General features: G+C 52.7%; 1 protein-coding gene across 4 annotated transcripts in view; it reads left to right on the top strand.

Annotated features, from left to right (window-relative positions):
• The window catches only part of LOC135916715 (spliceosome-associated protein CWC27 homolog), a 315,399-nt gene that overhangs the window by 206,542 nt on the left and 84,487 nt on the right, over positions 1-24,370 (top strand). For all 4 annotated transcript variants that reach the window (XM_065450158.2, XM_065450157.2, XM_065450159.2 and 1 more), the window contains one exon: positions 2,371-2,588. In XM_065450158.2, coding sequence (XP_065306230.1) covers positions 2,371-2,588 — 218 coding nt within the window. The remainder of the gene's footprint in view (positions 1-2,370; positions 2,589-24,370) is intronic.

The raw sequence follows: 24,370 nt of genomic DNA, 5'->3' as shown, positions 1-24,370 counted from the left end.
TGTGTGTGTGTGTGTGTGCGTGCGTGTGTGCGTGCGTGCGTGCGTGTGTGTGTGTGTGTGAGTGAGTGAGTGAGTGAGTGAGTGAGTGAGTGCGTGCGTGCGTGCGTGCGTGCGTGCGTGCGTGCGTGCGCGCGCGCGCGCGAGCAGAAGGTTACAGACGGAGGCAAACATGGTCACCCGAACACTGCCTTTATTTCTCGTCTACCTCTTTCTCCACTATTGCACTGTACCATACTATTGTGTGGTTCGTCACACGCTTCCTCCTCCCCCTGAGAGAGTCGTAGCTACAGGGGCCAATGATACCATCATACTTCTCACATGAACGATGTCAGTCAGGCAGTCCGGTGACGTCCAGCCGAGCTCAGGGGGCCGAGGCTGGCTGTTGCACTCCCAGACGACATATGCATGCCCCAATGAAGGAAGGTTTGGACACATGGAAGCTGTGGGTACTCGGATGTAGTAGGCGTCGGCTCACTCTTCGCGTTCTGTGGACACGCGGAATCTCCTGCCCGAACATTCGGTGGTCTGAGTAGTGGAGGCAAAATCTTAGTTTGTCCGGTATGCCATGGAAGTGCCCATGCTGTTTTCGTCGTCATGCACAGTGTTGTCGCAGGAATCCTTGCGGTGGGAGCAGTCCTGGTAGGTGGTGCTGAAGGTGCACTCGACGATGTTTCCTTCTCGCGAAACATCATGTTTGTTGAGTCAGCCGTGGGTTTAGTTGACTTGTGCACTGATGTTTTCCTCGTTGCAACTGTTCTTGATGTTGTTAATATTGATCTTTGTGAGGTTGTTGCGACAGTTGTTGATGTAGCTTCTCTATTGGAATATGCCTTTGACTGCTTGAGCAAATTGACACAGAGATGATGTGTAGCTTGCATACTGCTCCTTCTTGCAAGACTTGTCTGGTGGCGAGTACAGTATGCCAGGCTTCTCAAAAGACTCTTCCAAGACTCCTGCGACGTCATTCGGAATGAACGCTTTTATCATTTGACAGTGTGCGATGCTGCTCGGCACGTGCGAAGCTCCTGAAGTGGCAGTGGCTTGTTGACGTGTAGTACGCAGAAGAAGGCTTGAGAGTTACGGAGCACCTTGATCTCTATGTGTACGTTGCTCCAAGTTGTCTTCACCTTTAAAGTTACATGTGTTGGTACTGGTACTTATATTCTGGTTTCGTCTTTGCAGTAAGCAATTTGGCTTCGTTTCACGAGAACAACTGACTGTTGCGATATTTTCTCGATTCATGTTGCTGATATAGAAGTTTGTGTCCATGCTGTTTCGAATTCCTGGGTATTGAGTGCTGGAGGATGTCGCAGCGGATGTGGCTCGATCATGTTCTCTCAAAGAAAGGTCATCAAAGAAAGGCCAAGGAAAGGGCATCGGCACTGCAGCTTGCTGAAGACGTACATATTGTTGACTGATGTGCGGCGGTCAAACCTGCTTCAATGTTGGGTTTCGAAGGAACGAATAGGCATGCGGATCATTTGGTGCACAGTGGCTTTTCTTTTATTGGGAATGTCATGTTTGTGCTACACATGCAATTGTGCGTCCTCTTCGTGGGAAAATCGTGGCAAGGAAAATTCGCCGAGGATCTGCTAAAATGGGGCTTTGTTTCGGAATGCTGATGATCGCTACGTAAAAACTGTGTTGGACTGCGGTGAGCCATTTGAAATGTCTGCTGCTCGTGTATAATGGAGGGGTCATAAACTTTAAATTAGCTGATCATTTCGTCTTTGATTATGTTCCATGATTCATCGGTTTCAAGTATGTGCGTGAAGTAGAAGCAAAATGCCTTACCAGTGACTTAATCATTGAAAATTTTTACCATATCCTGTTGCGACCATGATGCAGTGAACACGTGGAACTCAAAGAGGCAAAAGCAATCTTCCACGGGTCCATCGTCCGCTGATCCTGATGAGGATACCGCGGTAGCCGATGAGGCTTGCAGTGATGTGGTCATGAGGCTGGTCGGTGTCAGTGATGGAGCTGTGCTCTCTGGATCCTGTCGACTTGTGTGATGCGAGCAGGAGGTTGTGGATGGAGACAAACATGGTCGCCCGACTATAGCGCCGTACCGTACTATTTTTTGGTTCGTCACACACACACACACATTATATATATATATATATATATATATATATATATATATATATATATATATATATATATATATATATATATATATATATATATATGCCATCTCTGGCACTACGACAGCAACAATGTGATTAAACACTTATTCGGCATTTGTCCAGAAAATTTAGCTGCACAAAAGTTATCAAGTGCAGCGTAGTAGCAGAGTTTGAGGTGGCACAGGAAACAAGTACGGTAGTGCATAGAACTAGTGCTCATGTGTAGTATTGTGTTGTGCAGGATAACAAAGGGCGCAGCAAGAGCAGCCATGACCTGACAGATGATGCTAGCTTGAGCTCAGTGCCTGCGGTAGGCGAGTTCAAGCGGCCTGTCGAGCCTGAAAGTGCAGTTGACTTGGTACGGCAGCGGATGCGCCAGGCTGCTCTTGCATCTACCTCATCTGTGGCAGAGCAAAACTACTTCGAGGAGGAACGCCAGAAGGCCTCTGCACAGCGCATGTGAGTAGTGGGGATTTTACCTTTTTAGGCTTCGCTCGATTATCCCTCAATATTTCAACATCATTTCAGGAGTAGTAATGAAATAAGTGATTCCAGATGTACATAGTGCTGCTAATCTCACAAGCATGGAGGGCATGTACAGTGAAAATGGGTTTAATATAAATATTGTAAAACACAATGCAATACAGTGTTACAATTACTATACATCAAGTAAATTGCGACAAAACCTAATTACGAGAGAAAAGGCAACCGAGGGGCCTGATATTTATTAATTATAAGAAGCCAACAAAAACACCAAGGACAACATAACGGAAATTACCTGTACTTACTAATTGAATTAAGGAAGTGATAAATCAGGTGGGGATATGAACCCACGTCTTCACATTACGCTTGCGTTGCTCTTACCATTTGAGCTACCACGGCACTGATCTCTCATCCACTTTCTGGGGTATTTATGTTTTACTACTAGAACTAATCCTGGGAGTGTTAACCCCTGCCACGACTCACAAACTTAGGCAGCGGATGTGGAGCACCCTTTCTGCTGCAGTTGTCGTGAGTATGCAATCTATTTGGGTGACGGCAACTGGTTAGTAAATTCGCACATGCTATCTGAAGGCATCAATGTTGCCGGATTTGAGACCCTGTTAATGGAATGAACGAGAAGAAAGGGAACTGAGGGGCCCTATCATGAAACAGGAGACCAAGAAAAAGAAACAAACAAAGCTGCAGTTTCACCCAAAAGGTGAAGCATTGATTGCGGTACCTAATTGCAACAGTGATATTGTCACGTGGTGGTGACGTTGAATAACACAGTAGCAATACTGTGAACGACAAAACTAACTTTTATTGGGCGAACCTGTGCCCACAAAACAGGCTACACTTATAGCACAACGATAGCGGCGAACACGCTCGGCGATCGTCGAAAATCTGATCAGCGGGTCAAGCGCGTCGGCTTTTATAGAGCAGTCGTCGAATGTTTCAGACTAATCGATTGGACCCGCGTGCCTTCCACAAAGTTCTACACTATTCGCGTTACGCGATGAAATCAGATAACACAAGGTTTGGCGACAACAGACAGCCGGGTAGAAGTATCGATAACTTTCCAGAAACGTCGGATGCGTCCCTCGCTGTGCGATTACAGTTGTTAAGCAGCGAAACGTGGTCGCCCGATAAAGATAAGTACACGTGTCAATACCCCCCTCTTAAAAAGCATCGACCCGATGCTGCAAACAAACGAAGGTAATAAACAAAATCACTCGTAGCAAAGAAACGAACCAAAATGACGAAGTTCGTCAGCGTCCGTAAAAGGGTTTAAGGCGCACCACGTGGACCACTTCAGATCGTGCGCGGCGCCGCTGTGAATGCGAAATGCCGTCTGGCACGACCTCATAGTCCAGAGCGCCAATACGTCGGATGACCTTGTAGGGTCCGAAATAGCGTCGGAGTAGTTTCTCACTGAGTCCTCGTCGGCGTATCGGGGTCCAGACCCAAACACGGTCGCCAGGCTGGTACTCGACGAAGCGTCGTCGGAGGTTGTAGTGTCGGCTGTCGGTCCTCTGCTGGCCCTTGATTCGCAAGCGGGCGAGCTGTCGGGCCTCTTCGGCACGGTGGAGATAGCTAGCGACGTCAACATTCTCTTCCTCAGTTACGTGCGGCAGCATGGCGTCAAGCGTCGTCGTCGGGTTCCTGCCGTAAACCAGCTTAAACGGTGTGATCTGTGTTGTTTCTTGCACCGCCGTGTTGTACGCGAAGGTTACGTACGGCAGGACCGCGTCCCACGTCTTGTGTTCTACGTCGACGTACATTGCTAGCATGTCGGCAAGCGTCTTGTTCAGGCGCTCCGTGAGACCATTCGTCTGCGGATGGTAGGCAGTTGTCCTCCTGTGGCTTGTCTGGCTGTACTGCAGAATGGCTTGGGTGAGCTCTGCTGTAAAAGCCGTTCCTCTGTCGGTGATGAGGACTTCTGGGGCACCATGTCGCAGCAGGATGTTCTCGACGAAAAATTTCGCCACTTCGGCTGCGCTGCCTTTTGGTAGAGCTTTAGTTTCAGCAAAACGGGTGAGATTGTCCGTCGCCACGACGATCCACTTATTCCCGGATGTGAATATCGGAAACGGCCCCAACAAATCCATCCCAATCTGCTGGAATGGTCGGCGAGGAGGTTCGATCGGCTGTAGTAATCCTGCTGGCCTTGTTGGTGGTGTCTTGCGTCGTTGACAGTCTCAGCATGTCTTGACGTAACGGGCGACGTCGGCGGTCAGACGCGGCCAGTAATACCTTTCCTGTATTCTCGACAGCGTCCGGGAGAATCCGAGGTGCCCCGCGGTTGGATCGTCGTGTAGGGCGTGCAGTATTTCTGGACGCAGCGCTGACGGTACAACAAGAAGGTAGCTGGCGTGGACTGGTGAGAAGTTCTTCACGAGCAGGTTGTTTTGTAGCGTGAACGAAGATAACCCGCGCCTAAATGCCCTAGGGACAACGTCGGTGTTCCCTTCCAAATACTCGACGAGGCCTTTTAGCTCCGAGTCGGCTCGTTGCTGTTTAGTGAAGTCTTCCGCGCTTATTATCCCAAGGAAGGCGTCGTCGTCCTCGTCGTCTTGCGGCGGGGGATCGATGGGGGCGCGCGATAAGCAGTCGGCGTCGGAGTGTTTTCTTCCGGACTTGTATATTACCGTGACGTCATATTCTTGTAGTCTGAGGCTCCACCGCGCCAGCCATCCTGAAGGGTCCTTTAAGTTAGCTAGCCAACACAATGCGTGATGGTCACTGACGACTTTGAATGGCCTGCCATAGAGATAAGGGCGGAATTTAGCTGCAGCCCAAATGATGGCGAGGCATTCCTTTTCCGTCGTAGAATAGTTGCCTTCCGCTTTTGATAGCGACCGGCTAGCATACGATATCACCCGTTCAAGTCCTTCTTTCCTCTGGACTAGGACGGCACCGAGGCCTAGGCTACTGGTGTCAGTGTGGATTTCGGTATCGGCGTCCTCGTCGAAGTGTGCAAGTACCGGCGGCGACTGCATGCGTCGTTTGAGTTCTTGAAATGCCTTGGCCTGCGGTGTTTCCCACTTGAACGCGACATCACATTTGGTTAGATGTGTTAGCGGCTCCGCGATGCGTGACAAGTCCTTGGCAAAGCGCCTATAGTAGGCACACATGCCAAGGAATCTGCGCACTGCCCTCTTGTCGGTTGGCTGTGGGAACTTTGCGATGGCAGCAGTCTTCTGTGGGTCGGGGCGTACTGCTGATTTGCTGATCACGTGGCCTAGGAACAAAAGCTCAGCGTAAGCGAAACGGCACTTTTCCGGCTTCAGAGTGAGCCCTGATGACTTGATGGCTTCTAACACTGTCGCAAGCCGCCTAAGGTGATAGTTGAAATTTCCGGCGAAGACAACGACGTCATCCAGGTAAACAAGGCACGTCTGCCACTTCAGTCCGGCTAACACCGTGTCCATGACGCGCTGAAACGTTGCAGGCGCCGAGCACAGTCCGAATGGCATGACCTTGAACTCGTAGAGGCCGTCTGGCGTGATGAAGGCAGTCTTTTCGCGATCTCTCTCGTCGACTTCTATTTGCCAGTAGCCAGACTTGAGGTCCATCGAAGAGAAGTATTTAGCGTTGCAGAGCCGATCCAATGCGTCGTCTATCCGTGGAAGGAGGTACACATCCTTCTTCGTGATCTTGTTCAGTCGACGATAATCGACGCAGAAGCGTAGGGTTCCATCCTTTTTCTTTACCAGGACTACAGGAGAGGCCCACGGGCTTTTCGACGGCTGGATGATGTCGTCGCGCAGCATTTCGTCGACTTGTTGCCTAGTAGCTTCACGTTCTCGCGTCGAAACTCGGTAAGGGCTCTGGCGGAGTGGTCGAGCGCTTTCTTCGGTTATTATGCGATGCTTTGCAACTGGTGTTTGTCGAATCCTCTATGACGTCGAAAAGCAGTCTTTGTATCGTCGGAGAAGACTTCCGATCTGTTGCTGCTTACCCATAGGAAGACATGGATTCACGTCGAAGTCTGGTTCGGGGACTATGCTCATCGGGGTAGATGCGGCTGAATCCGAGAGGACAAAGGCATTGCTGGTTTCCACAATTTCCTCGATATATGCGATTGTCATGCCCTTGTTGATGTGCTTGAACTCTTGGCTGAAGTTGGTTAGCATAACTTCCACTAGCCCTCCGTGGAGTCGAGCGATCCCTCTTGCGACGCAAATTTCACGGTTGAGCAATAGATGTTGGTCGCCCTCGATGACGCCTTCTACGTCAGCGGGTGTTTTAGTGCCGACGGAAATAATAATGCTGGAGCGCGGCGGGATGCTCACTTGATCTTCGAGCACACTCAAGGCATGGTGACTACGACAGGTCTCCGGCGGTATCGCTTGATCTTGTGACAGCGTTATCGATTTCGACTTCAGGTCGATGACTGCGCCATGTTGATTCAAGAAGTCCATGCCGAGAATGACGTCTCGTGAACACTGTTAGAGGACAACGAAGGTGGCAGGGTAAGTCCGGTCATGAACGGTAATTCTTGCCGTGCAGATCCCTGTCGGCGTAATCAGGTGTCCTCCAGCGGTCCGAATTTGAGGGCCTTCCCATGCAGTCTTGACTTTCCTCAACTGGGCGGCGGTGTGTCCACTCATGACGGAGTAATCGGCTCCTGTGTCTACTAAGGCGGTGACCGCGTGGCCGTCGAGAAGCACGTCGAGGTCGGTGGTTCTTTGTCTTGCGTTACAGTTAGGTCTTGGCGTCGGATCACGGCTGCGTCGTGTTGAACTGAAGTTGGAACGTCGCGTCGTCAAGTCGTCTTTCATCGGTGTAGTCTTGGCTTCCCGATTTCTTCGGGACGGCGGCGTGTCGTTATGTCGTCGAGGTAGTTTCTTCGGTGTCTTCGTCGGCGGCGGAGGATCTTCGTCAGTTCGACGAACAGCAACCGCACCTCCATCGGTTGCTGCTTTTAGTTTTCCGGATACGGGCTCGCAGAGCGGCCCCGGGCTGGGCCAGTGTATGGTCGGCGCTGCGGCGACAGGTAGCGGCCTGGAGATGGTGAAGGCGATGGTCGTCGAGAGCTCCACTGAGTAGCGACGAGGTAGTCGGCGATATCGCAGGGGCGTTCACCTTGCTGCGGGCGCGGAGCGTTCACGGCGAAACCTCGCAGTCCCATCTCCCGGAATGGACATCGTCGGTAGACATGGCCCGCTTCTCCGCAGTGGTAGCAGAGCGGGCGGTGGTCAGGAGCGCGCCAAATGTCTGTCTTCCTCGCATAGGTGCGCTGGGCGACGGGTGGTCGTGCTGGTGGTGGCGGCGGCGGACGACGGAACTGCGGCGTGACAGGGCCCTAGCGCGGTCGCGGAGGGGGACCTTGACGGCGTGCGACGGTGGCGTAGGTCATCGCTTGCAGCTCAGGCTGGGGCGATACAGGGGCTACTCCAAGTTGTTGTTGGAGCTCCTCACGCACGGCGTCGGCAATCGAAGCCACTTGTGGCTGTGATGGTGGGAACAGCTTTTGTAGCTCCTCCCGCACGACCGCTCGGATAGTCTCGCGCAGGTCGTCGATGGCCAGCGATTGAACTCCGTCGTAATTTGTCGAGTTCGTGCAGCGGTCGAATTGCCGGTTTCGCATCTCGAGTGTCTTCTCGATGCTGGTGGCCTCGCGAAGAAACTCGTCGACGGTCTGCGGTGGGCTTCGTACCATTCCGGCAAAGAGTTCCTCCTTCACACCACGCATCAGCAGGCGGACTTTCTTCTCCTCGGGCATTTCAGGGTCGGCGTGGCGGAAGAGACGGCTCATTTCTTCTGTGTAGATCGCGGTCGTCTCATTAGGTAGCTGCACCCGGGTTTCTAGTAGCGCTTGGGCTCGTTCTCAGCGTACGACGCTTGCGAATGTCTGCAGGAAGCCGCTTCGGAATAGTTCCCAGGTCGTTAAGGTGGCTTCTCGGTTCTCGAACCACGTCCTGGCCGCGTCTTCCCAAGCGAAGAACACATATCGCAGTTTGTCGTCGTTGTTCCAGTTGTTAAAGGTAGCGACTCTCTCGTGCGTCTCAAGCCTGCTTTCCGGGTCCTCGAAAGTTGAACCGCGGAACGTCGGAGGCTCCCTGGGCTGCTGCAGCACGACGGGTGACGCTGGGGCCGCCATTGGGGTGGACTTGGTGGCCATCCTCCTAGTCGTCTTGGGCAAAAGTCCGTGCTCCGGGGGCAGTCCTTGCAGCCTGCGGCTACCTCGCTGGTTCTTGTTGACGTTGGTGTCTTCCGAGTGAGGGCTTGGGTCACGGCTTTGTGGGGGCGTCCGGTGCATGAACCCAAAGCACCTCCACCAGATGTCACGTGGTGGTGACGTTGAATAACACAGTAGCAATACTGTGAACGACAAAACTAACTTTTATTGGGCGAACCTGTGCCCACAAAACAGGCTACACTTATAGCACAACGATAGCGGCGAACACGCTCGGCGATTGTCGAAAATCTGATCAGCGGGTCAAGCGCGTCGGCTTTTATAGAGCAGTCGTCGAATGTTCCAGACTAATAGTTTGGACCCGCGTGCCTTCCACAAAGTTCTACACTATTCGCGTTACGCGATGAAATCAGATAACACAAGGTTTGGCGACAACAGACAGCCGGGCAGAAGCATCGATAACTTTCCAGAAATGTCGGATGCGTCCCTCGCTGTGCGATTACAGTTGTTAAGCGGCGAAACGTGGTCGCCCGATAAAGTACACGTGTCAATATGAACTAAGGATAGTAGCATTATTGGCCAGATAAACATGTAAACATAGGCGTAGCTAGTATACTTGCTGACAACTTTCTGTGACTACGAATCGAAAGCTATGCATGCATGGCTGCTGTGCATGTGTTACCACGCCAAGTAGTCCGACAGCATTTGACAGGGCTTTTGATTGCTCAGAACAGATGCTGAATCAACGCAGCTTCCACATGCGAAGGTTTCAGGTTGCCCAGACGCAGAAGGGAAAAGCCACAAAATAAGTAAACCTTTGCACTCAATGGTGTGTTCTGTCCTATTGAACTGTTGCTAATAAGATGTTTGTTTTCTCTTCCCCAGCCTAAACTAACGTGTATTGAAACATGGCTAAATTCAGAGTGCAAACTATTGGGACACAAGCTAAAGCACAAGAAAAGACAGGATATTGACGGTGTCATGTCTTTTCTTGTGCCTTAGCATGTGTCCCAGTGCAGTGGAACCCCTGTTGTACGTCGCCCGGTTTTGCGACGACCCGGGTTTTACGACTGATTAGCGCAGTCACGGCAAAGTCCCCATAGAAGCAATGCATTGAAGACCCCAATTATCCGACGCAATTTTACAGCTGACGCGCTTTATACGATGACCCTCGCAAAGCGCAGGACGGAACGGCGGACGGACGAAAAGTGCCGCGGGTCTCTTTCCCCACTGTCTCAGTCTTTTCTTCTCCACAATCACTTTCTCCGTCTCTTCTTGGCGGCGTCGCCTCTCATCGCATTGAGGAAGCGTTTCTCTCCTTCCAGTTTCCCAGCAGCAGATCGCTGGCAAGGTAGCGCCGAAAGGCCTAGGTTTATCGCACATGTTCTTCATCGTAATCCTAGCGACCAGCATTCAGCGGAGGTTTTGAGTTGTGTGGAGCAACGCGATGCACGATGTCACGAAAGCGGACAGTTCTGTCATTCGGCAATAAGCTGAATATTATCGAGGAAGCAGAAAAGCGGCATGGAGCCATGAAAGCCAGCATTGCCTGGGACCTTAAGTTACCCGAATTTTCGCTTAAGGTGATCCTGGGAAACAAAGCGGTGATATTGTTACGTAGGAAGACGTAGACGAAAAGCTATGTACAAGTATATTTACAAGAAAATACGCTGCGCTTGGCCAAGAGGCAACAGCCCGCGCTAGCTTCTCATCGTCGTCGTTGTCTTCGCACTGCTAGCCTTTTCGTGATTGCACATATTGTTCCGTAGCACTACTCCCGGCTGCAAAAGAGCCGTCCCGGAGCGACTAACGATCGGACTCGGAAGCAGTGTAGTAGGCCTTGAGCCTACTGACATGCACGACATCACTTGATGCCAGAAGAGAGGACGAGGTTGAACCCACAGGAGCAATTTCGTAAGTCACAGGCGTCACCTGGCGCAGCACGCAGTAGGGCCCTGTGTATCGCGAAAGGAGCTTCTCTGAAAGTCCGACGTGACGGGAGGGCGACCACAGGAGCACGAGCGCACCAGGCGAAAATTGTACGTCACGATGGCGGGTGTTGTAATGACACTGCTGAGTCTCTTGTGAGGTCGTCAGTCGAGCACGGGCAAGCTGGCGTGCATGGTCGGCGAGGGCGATGGCGTCGCGCGCATACTCGCTTGTTGAGATCGCAGCAGGAGGAAGTGTCGTGTCTAGGGGCAAGGTAGGTTCGCGACCGTACAGTAGATAAAATGGAGAAAATCCGGCGGCGTCGTACCGGGAAGAATTGTACGCAAATGTTACGTAAGAAAGGGCAATGTCCCAGTCGTGGTGGTCTTTGGAAACGTACACTTTGGCTGAGGCAGGTGCCTTGCCCCTGTCACTACTTTTCATACAACAGGGGCTACGACACATTGATCGCCTACACCATGCCGCAGATGGTCAAGCACTCCTGACCCGCCTACGTTACCGCCAGCATCACACATGGGACGGCTTTGTGGCCTCTATAAGGAGGTCATAGGGGACACTCCTGCAAACGCTGTACAGCCTCGCCCACCACATCGACCACCCATCCCTATCTCGACGGAGCTGCCAGGTGTCTCGAAGAACCGTTTACCAACATGTGCCCTGCAGCAGACGGCAGCCTCTCTCCTTCAAGAGAGACTTGGGGACCACCTTCACATCTTCGTCGATGGATCCGTGATACCGGAGACTGGCTCATCCACAGCAGCCTGCGTCGCACCGGCCCTACGAAAGAGCAAGCTGTGCCGTCTCCCGGGGCACGCAAGTTCTACCGCAGCAGAGTTAGCAGGACTCCACCTTGCTGTGGACCTACTTTCAGAGGAGCTACCAGCGACCCCGGCAGCCATCTTCTGCGACTCCAAGGTGGCGATGTTCTACCTGCAGAACCCTGACAGGGCTAGTCTTGGAGTAGCGCTACTCTCCTCAAGACTGGCGGCCCTTCAGGACGCAGGATGCTCAGTATCTTTGCATTGGCTAACGGCACACGTGGGGATCCCGGGCAATGAAGAGGCAGACACTCTGGCAAAAAGTGCCCACCACTCAAGCGTCCCCCTCAGCCCTGCTGTAACGGCCGCAGACTTCTCGAGGCACAGGCTGCGCCGGCACATCATCGCCTGCCACCCGGACAAACGGGTATCCGTGGGCCGGCCTCCACGGCCTCTTCCACAGCACGGCCTCCTACGAAGGGATGCCTCGTTGCTGCTCCGACTGCGAGTTGGCTGCTACTAGACGGCAGCCCGCCGGCACCGCTTTGGGAAAGCCACCTCGCCAGCCTGTGCCTCCTGTGCTAAACCAGAAACTCTGGAACACCTCCTGCTGGCCTGCCCTGCTCACCTGCAGCACCGCGGTCGACTTCTGCAAGAGTTCCACCGCCTGGGGCTCCCATGTTCACGACAGGAAGATATCCTCTTCCCCTGTCGTAATCAGCTACCAGCCTTCCTAAGTGTCGTCGAGTACCACGACTCGTCCGGGCTCTCGGTGAGACTATAGGACATTCCTACAAAGACGGATGGCCTAACGGCCATCCCACCACCTCGGGCTTCCTGATCGGCCACTACTTCGCTTCCATCTCTACGACCCTCTACCTTTCTCCCTCCTACCCTCTCTCTCTTTTAACCCCATCCCCTCCACCCTGCTGGCGCTGAGCCGTGCTCCCGCATGGGTCGCAGAAAATAGCGCTAGCCTTTTCTCCCTCCCCTCAAGAACCACTTCTCTCTTTGGAAACGTACTTGGACAGCATATCGGTAAGAGTACGGTTTAACCGCTCTGTCAGGCCATTGGTTTGAGGATGCTATGAGGTAGTCAGTTTGTGTTAAATGGAGCAGGAACGCACAATGTCAGCGATAACTTTTGAGAGGAAGTTTCGACCACGGTCAGTAAGCAGCTGTCGCGGTGCGCCATGAAGCAAGATAATGTCACGCAAGAGAAAGTCCGCAACGTCAGTGGCGCAACTGGTAGGGAGAGCCCGAGTGATAGCGTATCAGGTGGCGTAATCAGTCGCGACGGCTACCCATTTGTTCCCAGAGGATCACGTAGGAAAGGGACCGAGCAGGTCTAATCCAACACGAAAGAACAATTCTACAGGGACGGTGATCGGCTGGAGATGACCGGCAGGTAGCACCTGAGGTGTTTTCCGACGCTGGCAGGGATCACAGGCAGCAACATAGCGTCGAACGGAGCGAGCGAGACCAGGCCAGTAGAAGCGGCGGCGGACGCGGTCGTACGTGCGGGTTACCCCAAGATGTCCTGCAGTGGGTGCGTCATGCATCTCAAAGAGCACAGTCTGTCGTAGCTGTTTTGGCACGACAAGAAGAAGATCAGAGCCGTCAGGGAGGATGTTCGTTCGATACAGAATGCCGCCCTGGATGACATATCGGAGAACGGATGCGTCGGTAGGTGTTGAGCGCAGACGCTCGATAAGTGCTCGCAGCGATAGGTCTCGGTACTGCTCTTCGGCCATGTTTGCGAAGGCAGACACAGAGAAAATGCCGTTGGCGCTACTACTGTCGGCGTCGTCAGGCTCGTTGACCGGGTAGCGAGACAGGCAGTCAGCGTCCTTGTGTAGACGGCCAGATTTATAGGCGACAGTATACGAATATTCTTGCAGGCGTAAGGCCCAGCGACCAAGTCTTCCTGTAGGATTTTTCAGTGAGCATAACCAGTAAAGCGCGTGATGGTCTGTGACAACGGAAAAGGGTCGGCCATATAAGTATGGGCGGAATTTAGCAACCGCCAAAACTAGGGCCAGACACGCACTCTCAGTGATGGAAGAGTTGCGCTCCGCGGGTGAGAGGAACCTGCTGGCGTAAGCGATAACACAGTCGTGGCCATGCTGGCGTTGTGCCCGTACTGTGCCAATTCCGTGACCGCTGGCATCAGTACGGACTTCGGTTGGCGCAGAAGGATCTAAATGGGCCAGAACGGGAGGCGTTGTGAGAAAGTCGAATTAGATGTGAGAATGCAGAGGCCTCGTTATCGCCCCACTTGAAAGGGGCGTCTTTTTTCAAAAGCTCGGTTAGTGGTCGTGCCATGGCGGCGAAATTTCTCGCGAAACGGCGGTGGAAGTACGAAAAAAGGCCGATGAAGCTGCGCACATCCTTGACACACTTCGGAACAGGGAAGTGCGCAACAGCATGGATCTTGCCTGGGTCCGGATGCACTCCGTTCGCGTCAGCGAGATGTCCAAGGACGGTAATCTGGCGACGGCCGAATTGACACTTGGATGCGTTGAGTTGCAGACCGGCTCGACGAAAAACGTCTAGGACTGCTGAGAGGCGCTCAAGGTGCGTAGCGAACGTTCGGGAGAATATGATAACGTCATCCATTTGAAACCGTAAAGAAAGGAGTCCATCATGCGTTCAAAAGTGGCAGGGGCGTTACATAGACCGAACGGCATCACTTTGAATTGATAAAGACCGTTTGGTGTTACAAAAGCAGTCTTCTCGCGGTCGAGATCTTCCACGGCAATCTGCCTGTAGCCGGAGCAAAGGTCATTACAGGAGAAATAGCGAGCACCGTGGAGGCAGTCAAGGGCGTCATCAATCCGAGGTAGGGGATACACGTCCTTTTTGGTAACCCTGTTAATGTGCCGATAATCCACGCAAAAGCGCCATGAGCCATCCTTCTTTTTGACCAGTACAACAGGTGACGCCCATGGACTATATGATGGTTCAATAATGTTCCTGGCAAGCATTTTGCGAACTTCTGCGTGAATAACTTGACGCTCAGCTGGTGACACTCGATACGGGCGGCGATGAATAGGAGGGGCATCGCCGGTATTAATGCGATGTTTGACAGCTGTAGTTTGGGCCAAAGGTCGATCGTGTAAGTAAAAAAATATCGCGGTAGGAAAACAGAATGCGGTAGAGTTCACGAGCGTGCTCCGACGGCAAGTCGGGCGCAATCATTTTCTGTAAGTCAGCAATGGTACAATTTGCCGACTGCGATGGTAGAGGAGCATCGGATGAAGTGTCGTCTACTTCAATGGATGCTACTGAGTGATCCGCGAATGACCAAAGCTGGACCAGAGACATCCCGCGTGGCAGCACTTGTGTCGTCAAGCCAAAGTTGACCACTGGCAGGCAGACGCAATCCGCCGTAATAGATAAAACTGTATGAGGTACTCTGATCCCGTGTGTAAGGAGGATGTCTTGCATAGGAGCCGCGATGTAGTGACCGTCGGGGACTGGTGGGGAAGACACAATGGCAACGTAAATCAGTGCCGAAGGTGGCAAGCGAACGAAGTCGACGGAACTTAGGCGACAGCAGGATCCAGAACAGGAAGGTCAAGGCGGAGAGTACTGGCGGAACAATCGATGAAAGCAGAATGTGCGGAGAGGAAGTCTAAGCCGAGGATGATGTCGTGGGGACAGTGGGCGATTACTGTGAATAGCACGATTGTTGAGCGATCGGCTAAGGAGACGCGGGTGGGTACACATACCAATTACGGGGGCTGTTCCGCCATCGGCGACACAGACAACAGGCGTCGTGGCGGGCGTGATAATTTTCTTGAGCCGGTTACGAAGGTCAGCGCTCATTACGGACAAATGCGCCCCAGTGTCTGAGTGCAGACACAGAAATACCGTCGACTTGCACGTCAAGAAGGTTCAGATGAGTGGGCAATGTCAGTAGAGGATTTGCCGGCGTAGGGAGCAATGCAGCGTCACCTCGAGGCGCTGCATCGTCTAGTTTTCCGGCTGGGAGCGGCGTCCGAAGGGAGTCGGCGAATAGGAGCGACGGAGCTGGGGAGAGCGAGATTGTCGTTGTTGGGGCGAAGGCGAACGAGAATAGGAGCGGTTCGGTGCAGGAGAATCGGCGGCGGCGTTGGAGCGTGTGGCATAGGGACGAGAAAGGCCACCTGGGGGAAGAGAGTAGGCGGTTTAAGTAGACCGGGTCGGGGAACTCCAGCGACTGCGACAGTGCCGAGAAATGTGCCCGATTCGATGACAGTGGAAACAAATGGGCTTGTCGTCAGGAGTGCGCCATTCAGATGGGTTGCGGAAACGTGGTGAGTGAGAAGGTGCGGGATGGGGCTGAATCGAAGAAGTCGGGCAGGTATCAGGACGATGGGCTGAGCAGATGGTGTGAAGACCCATGTTTTCGAACTCTTGGCGGACAACTGCCTGGATCAGTGAGACCCTGACTGCAGATGTGTTGGTGGGACTGGTGTCGAAGGCAGCCGGATAGGCGGCCTCAATCTCACGCCGGAGGATCCTGGTAACATCGGCAGTGTTGTTGAGACGAGGAGTGTCGGCACAGGAGGATGTTACCGGGGTGTTGGGCAGACGGGCAAACTGCTGGTCAATGCGTCGGTTTTTAGCGAGTTCCAGGCGGCGGCACTCTTTTATAACAGCATGCACAGTCGTTACGTTGTTGCAAACGAGCAAGTTGAAGGCGTCATCTGCAATTCCTTTGAGGAAGTGAGCAACCTTGTCTGACTCAGTCATGTGGGTGTCAACTTTGCGGCGCAGAGCCAAGATGTCGTGAATGTACGTGACATAGGGCTCTGTTGACGTCTGCACACGGCTGGAAAGCTCCTTCTGCGCGGCAAGTTGGTGACCGTGGGGGTTGCTGAACAAGTCTCGAAGCTGTGTCTTAAGTGAATCCCAACTGGTGAGCTCATCTTCGTGCGTGCGATACCAAACTCTAGGTGTGCCACCGAAGTAAAAAGACTGCATTGGCGAGCATAATAGTAGGGTCCCACCGGTTATTGCGGCTGACTTGTTCATACAGGCTGATCCAGTCATCGACGTCTTCCCCATCTTTGCCCGAGAATACGCCAGGATCACGGGGAGCGGGGAGAGTGATGTAGGTCGTCGAAGTGGCAGCAGGTGTTGGTGCTGGGGGAGTCCGGTTGTCGTCGCCGGGAGCCATGAAGGAAGGCTCGACGTACCGTCCACTGCGAAGCTCCGTGACGAGGTACAAGGAACGTCCACCTCCACCAGATATGTTACGTAGGAAGACGTAGACGAAAAGCTATGTACAAGTATATTTACAAGAAAATACGCTGCGCTTGGCCAAGAGGCAACAGCCCGCGCTAGCTTCTCATCGTCGATATCGATTCCTAGCTTCTGCCATGGTGCCGATGGGAATTCAACTGGCTGCAGGGGTGGTGTCACCAGTTTTGCAGACTTGTCAACTGATTGGCATACCCCGCAAGATGCAGTCAATTCTTCTACCTGCTTGCACATAGCAGGCCACCAGTATTGTTCACGTATTCGTTGCTTTGTCCTTGTTATCCCCGGGTGGAACTCGTGGGCTGCGTCAAGAAGCCGTGCTACAAGGAACGAAGGTACGATGATTTTTCTCCACGAAGCAGGAGGTCTCCAATGACTGAGAGCTCAGTCCGCACCCGGTAGAACGGAATTGCCTCGGGAGGCAACATCTTCACTGCAGGCCATCCCGACGTCGCCCACTTTATGACCTGTTGAAGCAGAGGGTCCTGCATAGTTTGAACGACAAACTCCGCATGACTAACGCAAGTTGAGACAACACAAATGCTCTCCTCTCTCTCTTCCTCCTCCACATGACTTGGGAGGGGCATCGTTGAAAGAGCATCAGCAACATATTCCTGTCACCCTTATGGAATTCAGTAGTAAAGTTGTATGCCATCAGCCGTGTCACCTTGGAATCCGGAACGGACGTCGACCTACTTCTTATGTACTCAGGAGTGTGACCAGAGCCTGGTGGTTGGTGCGCAATGTGAATGGGCGGCCCGAAAGGTATACTCTCCAATGTTCGCATCCCACAAACAAGGAAGGGCCTACAGTTCCCCAACGGAGTACTTCTGTTCCTGTGGGGCAAGCCTGGGAGAAGCAAAAGCAATCGCTACAAGTTCATCATTTCTCGTCTGCTGCAACACTGCTCCCAAACCAATGGACGAGGCATGTGTAGTGACGATAATGTCACCTGCAGGATCAAATAGGTGTAAACATTTTGTGGCTGTCACGATCCACCCCGGGTCGTGAACAAGGGAGGGCTCGCGGCACCCTCCGATTGACGGACGCTCCGTAGCGTGGTGGTACTGAACGATGACTGACCGGCGAGCAGCCGTGCTCGTCGGTGTTTATTGTTGTGCGGTGACCAATGTTGCCTACCGAGCTTGGCGGGCGAACCAAGCTTATGCCCGAGAGGGCGTCACATACTTGCTACACCCCCTTACCCCCAGTTTGTTTGTTAAATGAAAAACAAACGTCCATGTTCACAATATGAGGCTCTGCCTCCACCCTAGCTGGTTCGACGGTGCCTGCTACCCAGGCGAGTACTCCGCCTGGGCACCGGTGTTGACGAGTCGGGTGTGGCAACGCCGGGTGCTGCCTGAGCCAGCCTTGCTCCATCCGAAGGGTTTGTAGTGGCCCGCCTTGCGAGTGGTGCTGGGCTCGACACTGGTCCAACGGGCACCGCACCACTGGCTACGGTTGCTGCCTCCGAGGTGGGTGGTACTCCGCTGGAAGCGACTGGTGCTGCCGCTAGTCCTCCTGAGGGCTGAAACTCAGTGGCAGTCGAGGGTGCTGGCCAGGTCCCGAGGCGAGGTCTGACATGGTCGGCGTGTCTGTGCCACATCGCCCCATCTGGCATGCGGACGAGCAGCGATGAGGCGCTGGCAGGAGACACCACCTGTCCGGCAGACCAGGGTGGGCCAGGACAGAAGTTCCTGGCGAAAACTGGAGCTCCCGACTCTGGCAAAGGCCCGGGACGGCACCCTTGGTCATCAGCCAGCTTCTGCTTCAGCTTCTGCGTCTCTCATTGGGCCTCGCACAGCTTGCGCATGCTGCGGGAGACCTCGCTCTTGAGCTGCCTGTTGTGGCTCTGCAGGCTCGTTATAATGTGCCGCATCTCCCGGTTGATTGGCTGAGCCTGCTCGCTGGACATCGACGACGCCTCAAACTCATTAATGTGCAGATTCTCGTACTCTCGACAAATCTTCGCGATGTTGTCCTCGAGGCGGATGACTGCCGAGTGAAGCTTTTTCTGGACAACCAGCTCCTCGCTTTCCGTCTGCTCAATCTGGTGAAGGTGTGAGCTTTTGGCTGTCGACAGCAAGGAGCGACACTCGTCCAGCTGAGTCTTGAGTTGCATGCTCTCGTTGTACAGCATGGAGAACTGGCTCTGCAGGCACTTGTACTCGGCCGTGCTCACCACCAGGCTCTCGGGCAGCGACCGCAGCTCTAGCCGCAGCCGCTCCATCGTCTTCAGGGCCTTCTTGTGGTCATGTTGAAGCTGCTCCAGCAGCCATGCCGATGCCAGCTCCCGCTGTTCCTCGAGCTGTCTCTGCAGGTCCTCCAAGCGCAGGGAGGCTGCTCTGCCACCAGCGCCAGAGCCCCCGCCAGAGGCAACCAGGGGCAAAGTGTCGACGCCGTCCACCTGGAAGTTCTTGATGCGCTGCAGGCAGTCGGCCAGGTTACAGTCAAGCTTCTCCTCACGTGCGCGCACCTTGTTCAGCTCGCACTCGAGCTCTTCCCCTCGGTTGTGTAGTTCGTCATTCTTGCTCTGCAGTGAGTCCATCTGGTCCTGGTGCTCCGGCAACTTGAGGTTGAGCTTGTGGCTCTTCTCGTGCAATGGGGTGACCAGCGCATGCAGATTTTTGTTCTCTGTCTGCAGCTCTATGTTGGCTTGCTGTACTGCCTCATTCAGGTCTGGCACCGGACCAGTGTCCATCACTGGCTCCCCGAAAACGCAGGCACTCGCTAACCCTCGTAGCGCAGCAACGAACTGCCCGAGGGTCTCTCCTTCCCGGCGGCTCCGGTTGTTGAAGTGGAAACGCTCCATTAGTGGGGACTGTGCTGGGTTAAAATATGAGTGCAGTATGGCAAGCAGCTCACCCAGCGTCTTAACGTGAGGCGTGGCTGGCTTGAGAAGGTCGAGCAGGAGGCTGAAGACGCGGGTTCCGCAGCTGGCCAGGAAAATGTCCCGCTGTTTGGCCTCGGGTGTGTCGTTTGCCCGGAAGAACACGTGGACTTGCTCCTCGTAAATTTGCCAGGCGGACCCATCTCCCTCGAACGGCTCGAGCCTTCCGTACAGCGGTATGGCGGCAGCAACGGGGGGCGGTGTTTCGCCGATCGCGGCGGCGTGGGACAATCCGCGGGTACTCGTCTCCATCCTCGTCGCCAGTGTCACGATCCACCCGGGCTCGTGAACAAGGGAGGGCTCGAGGCACCCTCCGATAGACGAACGCTCCGCAGTGTGGTGGTGCTCAACGATGACTGACCGGCGAGCAGCCGTGCTCGTCGGTGTTTATTGTGGTGCGGTGACCAATGTTGCCTACCGAGCTTTAGCAAGCCACCGAGCTTGGCGGGCGAACCAAGATTATGCCCGAGGGGGCGTCACATACTTGCTACAGTGGCCAAGGAACTTTTCAGCTTCTTGAAACAAACTTGTCTCGCATCATTCCAAGTGACTGGGGTATTCTAACGTAGCAACTCGCGGAGAGGCTTGACAAGCACCGCATAGTCAGGCACAAACTTGGCGTAATAGCCCACCATGCCCAAGAATGAGCGCAAAGTGCCAATATCTGTTGGTGCCGGCGCAGCCTCGATGGCGTCAGTGTTGCTTTGTAAGGGGCGTATCCCCTAGTGACTGATCCTGTGATCAAGGAAGTCTATTTCTTGTACATTGAAAATGCGTTTGTCATTCAGCTTCAATCCAGACTTTGCAATCAAGTGCAAGACTTGTTTCACATTCTCGAAGTGTTCCTCACGTGTGCTTCCATACACAGGGACATCATTGATGTAGCACAAAGTGTTCTTGAAGTTCTGCAACATAGTGACCATCATTTTCTGAGAGGCAGACGGTGCCGATGCAAGGCCGAAGCAGACGCATTTGAATCTGTATAATCCACTATTGGTGATGAAGGTAGTCAATTCTCTGCTTTCAGGACTCGGCAATACTTGGTGGTAGGCAACTGCTAAATCAATCTTGGAAAAATACCTTGCTCCGTGAAATTTGTGCAATAATTATTCGGTGTGCGGCAACGGAAATTTGTCAACAACAATCGCTTTGTTTGCTTCGCGCAGATCGACACAAATTCTTATCTTGCCGGTTTTTTTTTTTGCAACTACTACAATTGGCGATACCCATTCAGACACATCAACCTTTTCGATGACATCATCATGCTCAAGGCGCTGCAGCTCTTCACGTACAGCATCTCGCACCGAAAATGGCATGCGCCGCAACTTAGCAGCAATAGGCGTTATTCCTTTTCTTATCTTGACCTTATGAATAAAATGTTTTGCCAGACCTAACTTTCCCTCAAGCAAGTGCGAAAACTGAGAAAAAAGTTTCGGATCAAGGCCTTGCGGCGCTTGCGTAATGTGGGTGCATTGCAGTGACATACTGTTGATGTGCAGCCGTAGTGCTTCGAAGGCATCGATGCCAAAAACGTCAGTGGCGTTGTTGACGACGCAGAAAAGTATGTCGGCGTGTCGACCCTGGAAGACAACTGGCGGTGTCAAACACCCCTCTGTGCTTATCCTTTGCCTAGAAAAATCGTAAAGTGAAGCTGATGTTGGTTGCGGCAATTGGAGTGTGCTGGTGGGCTGGTGGAAAAGCCTCTGCAACCTGCTTGCGGATGGCCTGCTTCACGGCCGAGGACAGAGGTTGGACGGGTTCCTGGGTGAGAGGGAGCAGCGAAAGCTGGCAGGCCACCTCTTCATGAATGAAGGCTCTGATTTGAGGCAGCAGAAACCCGTCATCGGTCTGCCTGGGAGCAGTTGCCAAACTGGAAAGGGAGTCCATGCGAGAAACAGTGTGACAGGCTCGTTGCCGGCGTAGTTCGTCGAAGCTTTGGCAGTAGGTGACTACGGCTGCAACGGTAGTAGGATTCTTAGCTAGGAGCATTTGAAAAGCATCGTCTTCAATGCCGTTGAGGATTTGTTTGGTCTTGTCTTCCTCAGTCATCGTTCGGCTTGCTCGGTTGCAGAGATTGATGACGTCCTCGATACAACTAGTGAAATTCTTGCCCGGCTGTTGCACTCATTGGTGGAGGCGCTTTTCGGCGTGAAGGTTTTGCACAGCCGGACGGTCAAATACCTCCACGATAGCACTTTGAAATATATGAAATGACTCCACTTATGCAATGACTCCACAAGTCATTTCATATCACAATAGTGGCCTCGTGGTTTCGGAACCAGAGGTTGGTGACATCCACAAGATAAAAAATAATGGTGAGTTTTGTCGGATCGTCCCATTTTTTGTGGTTGTTCACCCACTCATACAATGAAAGCCAGTTGTCGACGTCAGTATCAGCAGTGCCACTGAACACAACTGGGTCTCGTTGACGAACGGCACTGCAAGTGATTGGTCCATTTGACGAAGAGGGTCGCTCACCAGCGTTGTCTGGCATGGTCGTGGTGGTAGCGGTGGGCAGAGTACGGCTCCAGAGTTCCAGGGCGAGCTGTTAGTGTACCCCACACTTCCACCAAATGCTACAAGGTTTATTGACTATTAGCGGGAATCGCAGCCACGTCGGCTCCAGCGCACAGAGCAGCCGAGCAATCCTAGCCAAGCGCCAGCACAAGCAAGAACAGCGACACCGACCCTTTGGTCTTTGTCTTTCTCACTTCTGGAACCATGCGGCTGCAAAAACATTTGTGCTATCTTCGTTCTTACACTGTCAGCACTCGTGAAGGAATTACCTTCGATACCATGGTGGCAGAGAGTGAAGACAAAGAGATAAGGAAGCCTCCTAATGACAAAAACCGCTGTCAGGCTGCAATGGATGCAGATTCTGGGATCAGACGATCAGATTTGCTGCGACACCTCCACAGGCAATCTATGCATTAGCACAAGCTCTTGGGCCAGTTGGTGCATGATGAACTCGAAAAATGGGTACCAGCGAAACACAAGGGATGCACACACAAGGAAAAGGCGTTAGACATGGATGGACGCTGGACACAACCTATGCCCCTTCGTGCTCACCAATCTACGTCACCGTGTCTTTCTCTCGATTCACAAGCTATCCCATCCAGGAATAAATGCTATGCAAAAGTTGCTCACTGCAATGTCCATCTAAACAAATATCAATTGGGACGTTCATTGCTGGGCAAGATGATGCTTATCGTGTCAGCACACCAAAATCCATCGCCATACTGTGACACCGTTGACAATGTTCTCACCTCCCGACACACGATGTGAAAATGTACACCTCAATATTGTTAGACTGCTACCACTTTGCCAAGGACGTGTGTATTTGCTGACATGCATCGACAGATTCATGCGCTGGGTGGAGGCCGTACCTATAATGGACATCACTGCTGACACCATTGCCCACGCCTTTTTGCACCACTGGGTCGCTCGTTTTGGTGCACTTTCAAATATAATAGTGGACCGTGGAAGGCAATTCAAATTCACACTTTTTGCCACCAACACATGTTTTATCGGTGCTCCACACATTAGAACAACGCATGGCAATGGCATTAGCAATGGCATGGTGGAGCGCTTTCATTGCCAGCTGAAGACTTCACTCACTGCGACAGACAAGTGCAGCTGGATGGAAACACTGCCACTGATTCTCTTGGGCGTCTGGGCAGCCGTGAAGACAGACATGTCCCCAGGGCTGACCTCTTTAAATTTTATTTCTTTCCGCAGACCATATTGGAGTGGAGTTTGTTACTGGCTGAGGTTGCGAGCCAAAACTCTGTCGATTTGTTTTACTCTGTATTATGCTCCTCGCAATAATGCCAATGGCACTGCGAGTTTTGCTTGAATAAACAATAAATTAAGAATGTAGCCGGCACATACGAGGACGCAGACAGCATTTCACCTCCTCCAGCATCTGTGGCACCATCCGCCAAGGCTCAAGTAATGCAAACACGTGAAGTTACAAGGACATGTAGTGGACACCTTTCCAGGGCACCTCGTCATATGGACCTTTCATGCCTCGGCGTAAAGGCCTTTGAATATCATTGATTCTGTTAACGTTCACTGACTCGCTACGAAGGGAAGTGATGTGGCGGCCGTACCGCACTGCAGCAGCCAAGACAGTCCCTACCATCTTTCACCATCGTTCAAATGTTATTGCATTACATGCAGGGAAAGAAGGATGGTGTGAGGATGCGAAACCGAGCTGCCAAGGTTGGAAATAAAGTCAATTGTTCTGTTTCTTTGAGATGCATTATTCGCTTCTGTCCAGCCGTGCTAGCGTCCCTCACTACACCATATTACCACACTCAGGGATTGGTTGAACAATCATGCAATAAGCCAATAAATTTGTGTCCAGTGGCGCTAGATGAAGGCATCTGTTCAAAAAGAAGAGTGGCATTAGTAAAGTGGAAGTAATATTTTTTAACATGCATTTGTCATAGGACTTCATCTGATAAGGTAAAACCTGAATATTTATGCTCAAGAATTCGAGTCAGAGGCTTGTAATAAGTAGTGTAAGGGAAGTCAGATATGTTTCTTCCTAGTCATTGTCAATGCCTATCTGTGGCACAGACGACGAGGACTGTACGTTGAACAGCAGGCTTGTCACATGAGCCTCCTTGGTTTTATAAGGAGCAGTGAGCCTTATGAACTCATTTAATGCCTAGGCCCTGAGGCCATCTGGTGATGTCTGGCTAGTCTTGTAGTTAATGGGCATGCATATGGAGCAGGATGGATGGAGAGTTTGTTATTCTTG

Source organism: Dermacentor albipictus, chromosome 3 (genome assembly GCF_038994185.2).
Source record: "Dermacentor albipictus isolate Rhodes 1998 colony chromosome 3, USDA_Dalb.pri_finalv2, whole genome shotgun sequence".
Classification (NCBI taxonomy): domain Eukaryota; kingdom Metazoa; phylum Arthropoda; class Arachnida; order Ixodida; family Ixodidae; genus Dermacentor; species Dermacentor albipictus.
Note: the sequence above shows the minus strand (reverse complement) of the source record. Positions and strands in the feature narration are given on the sequence as shown.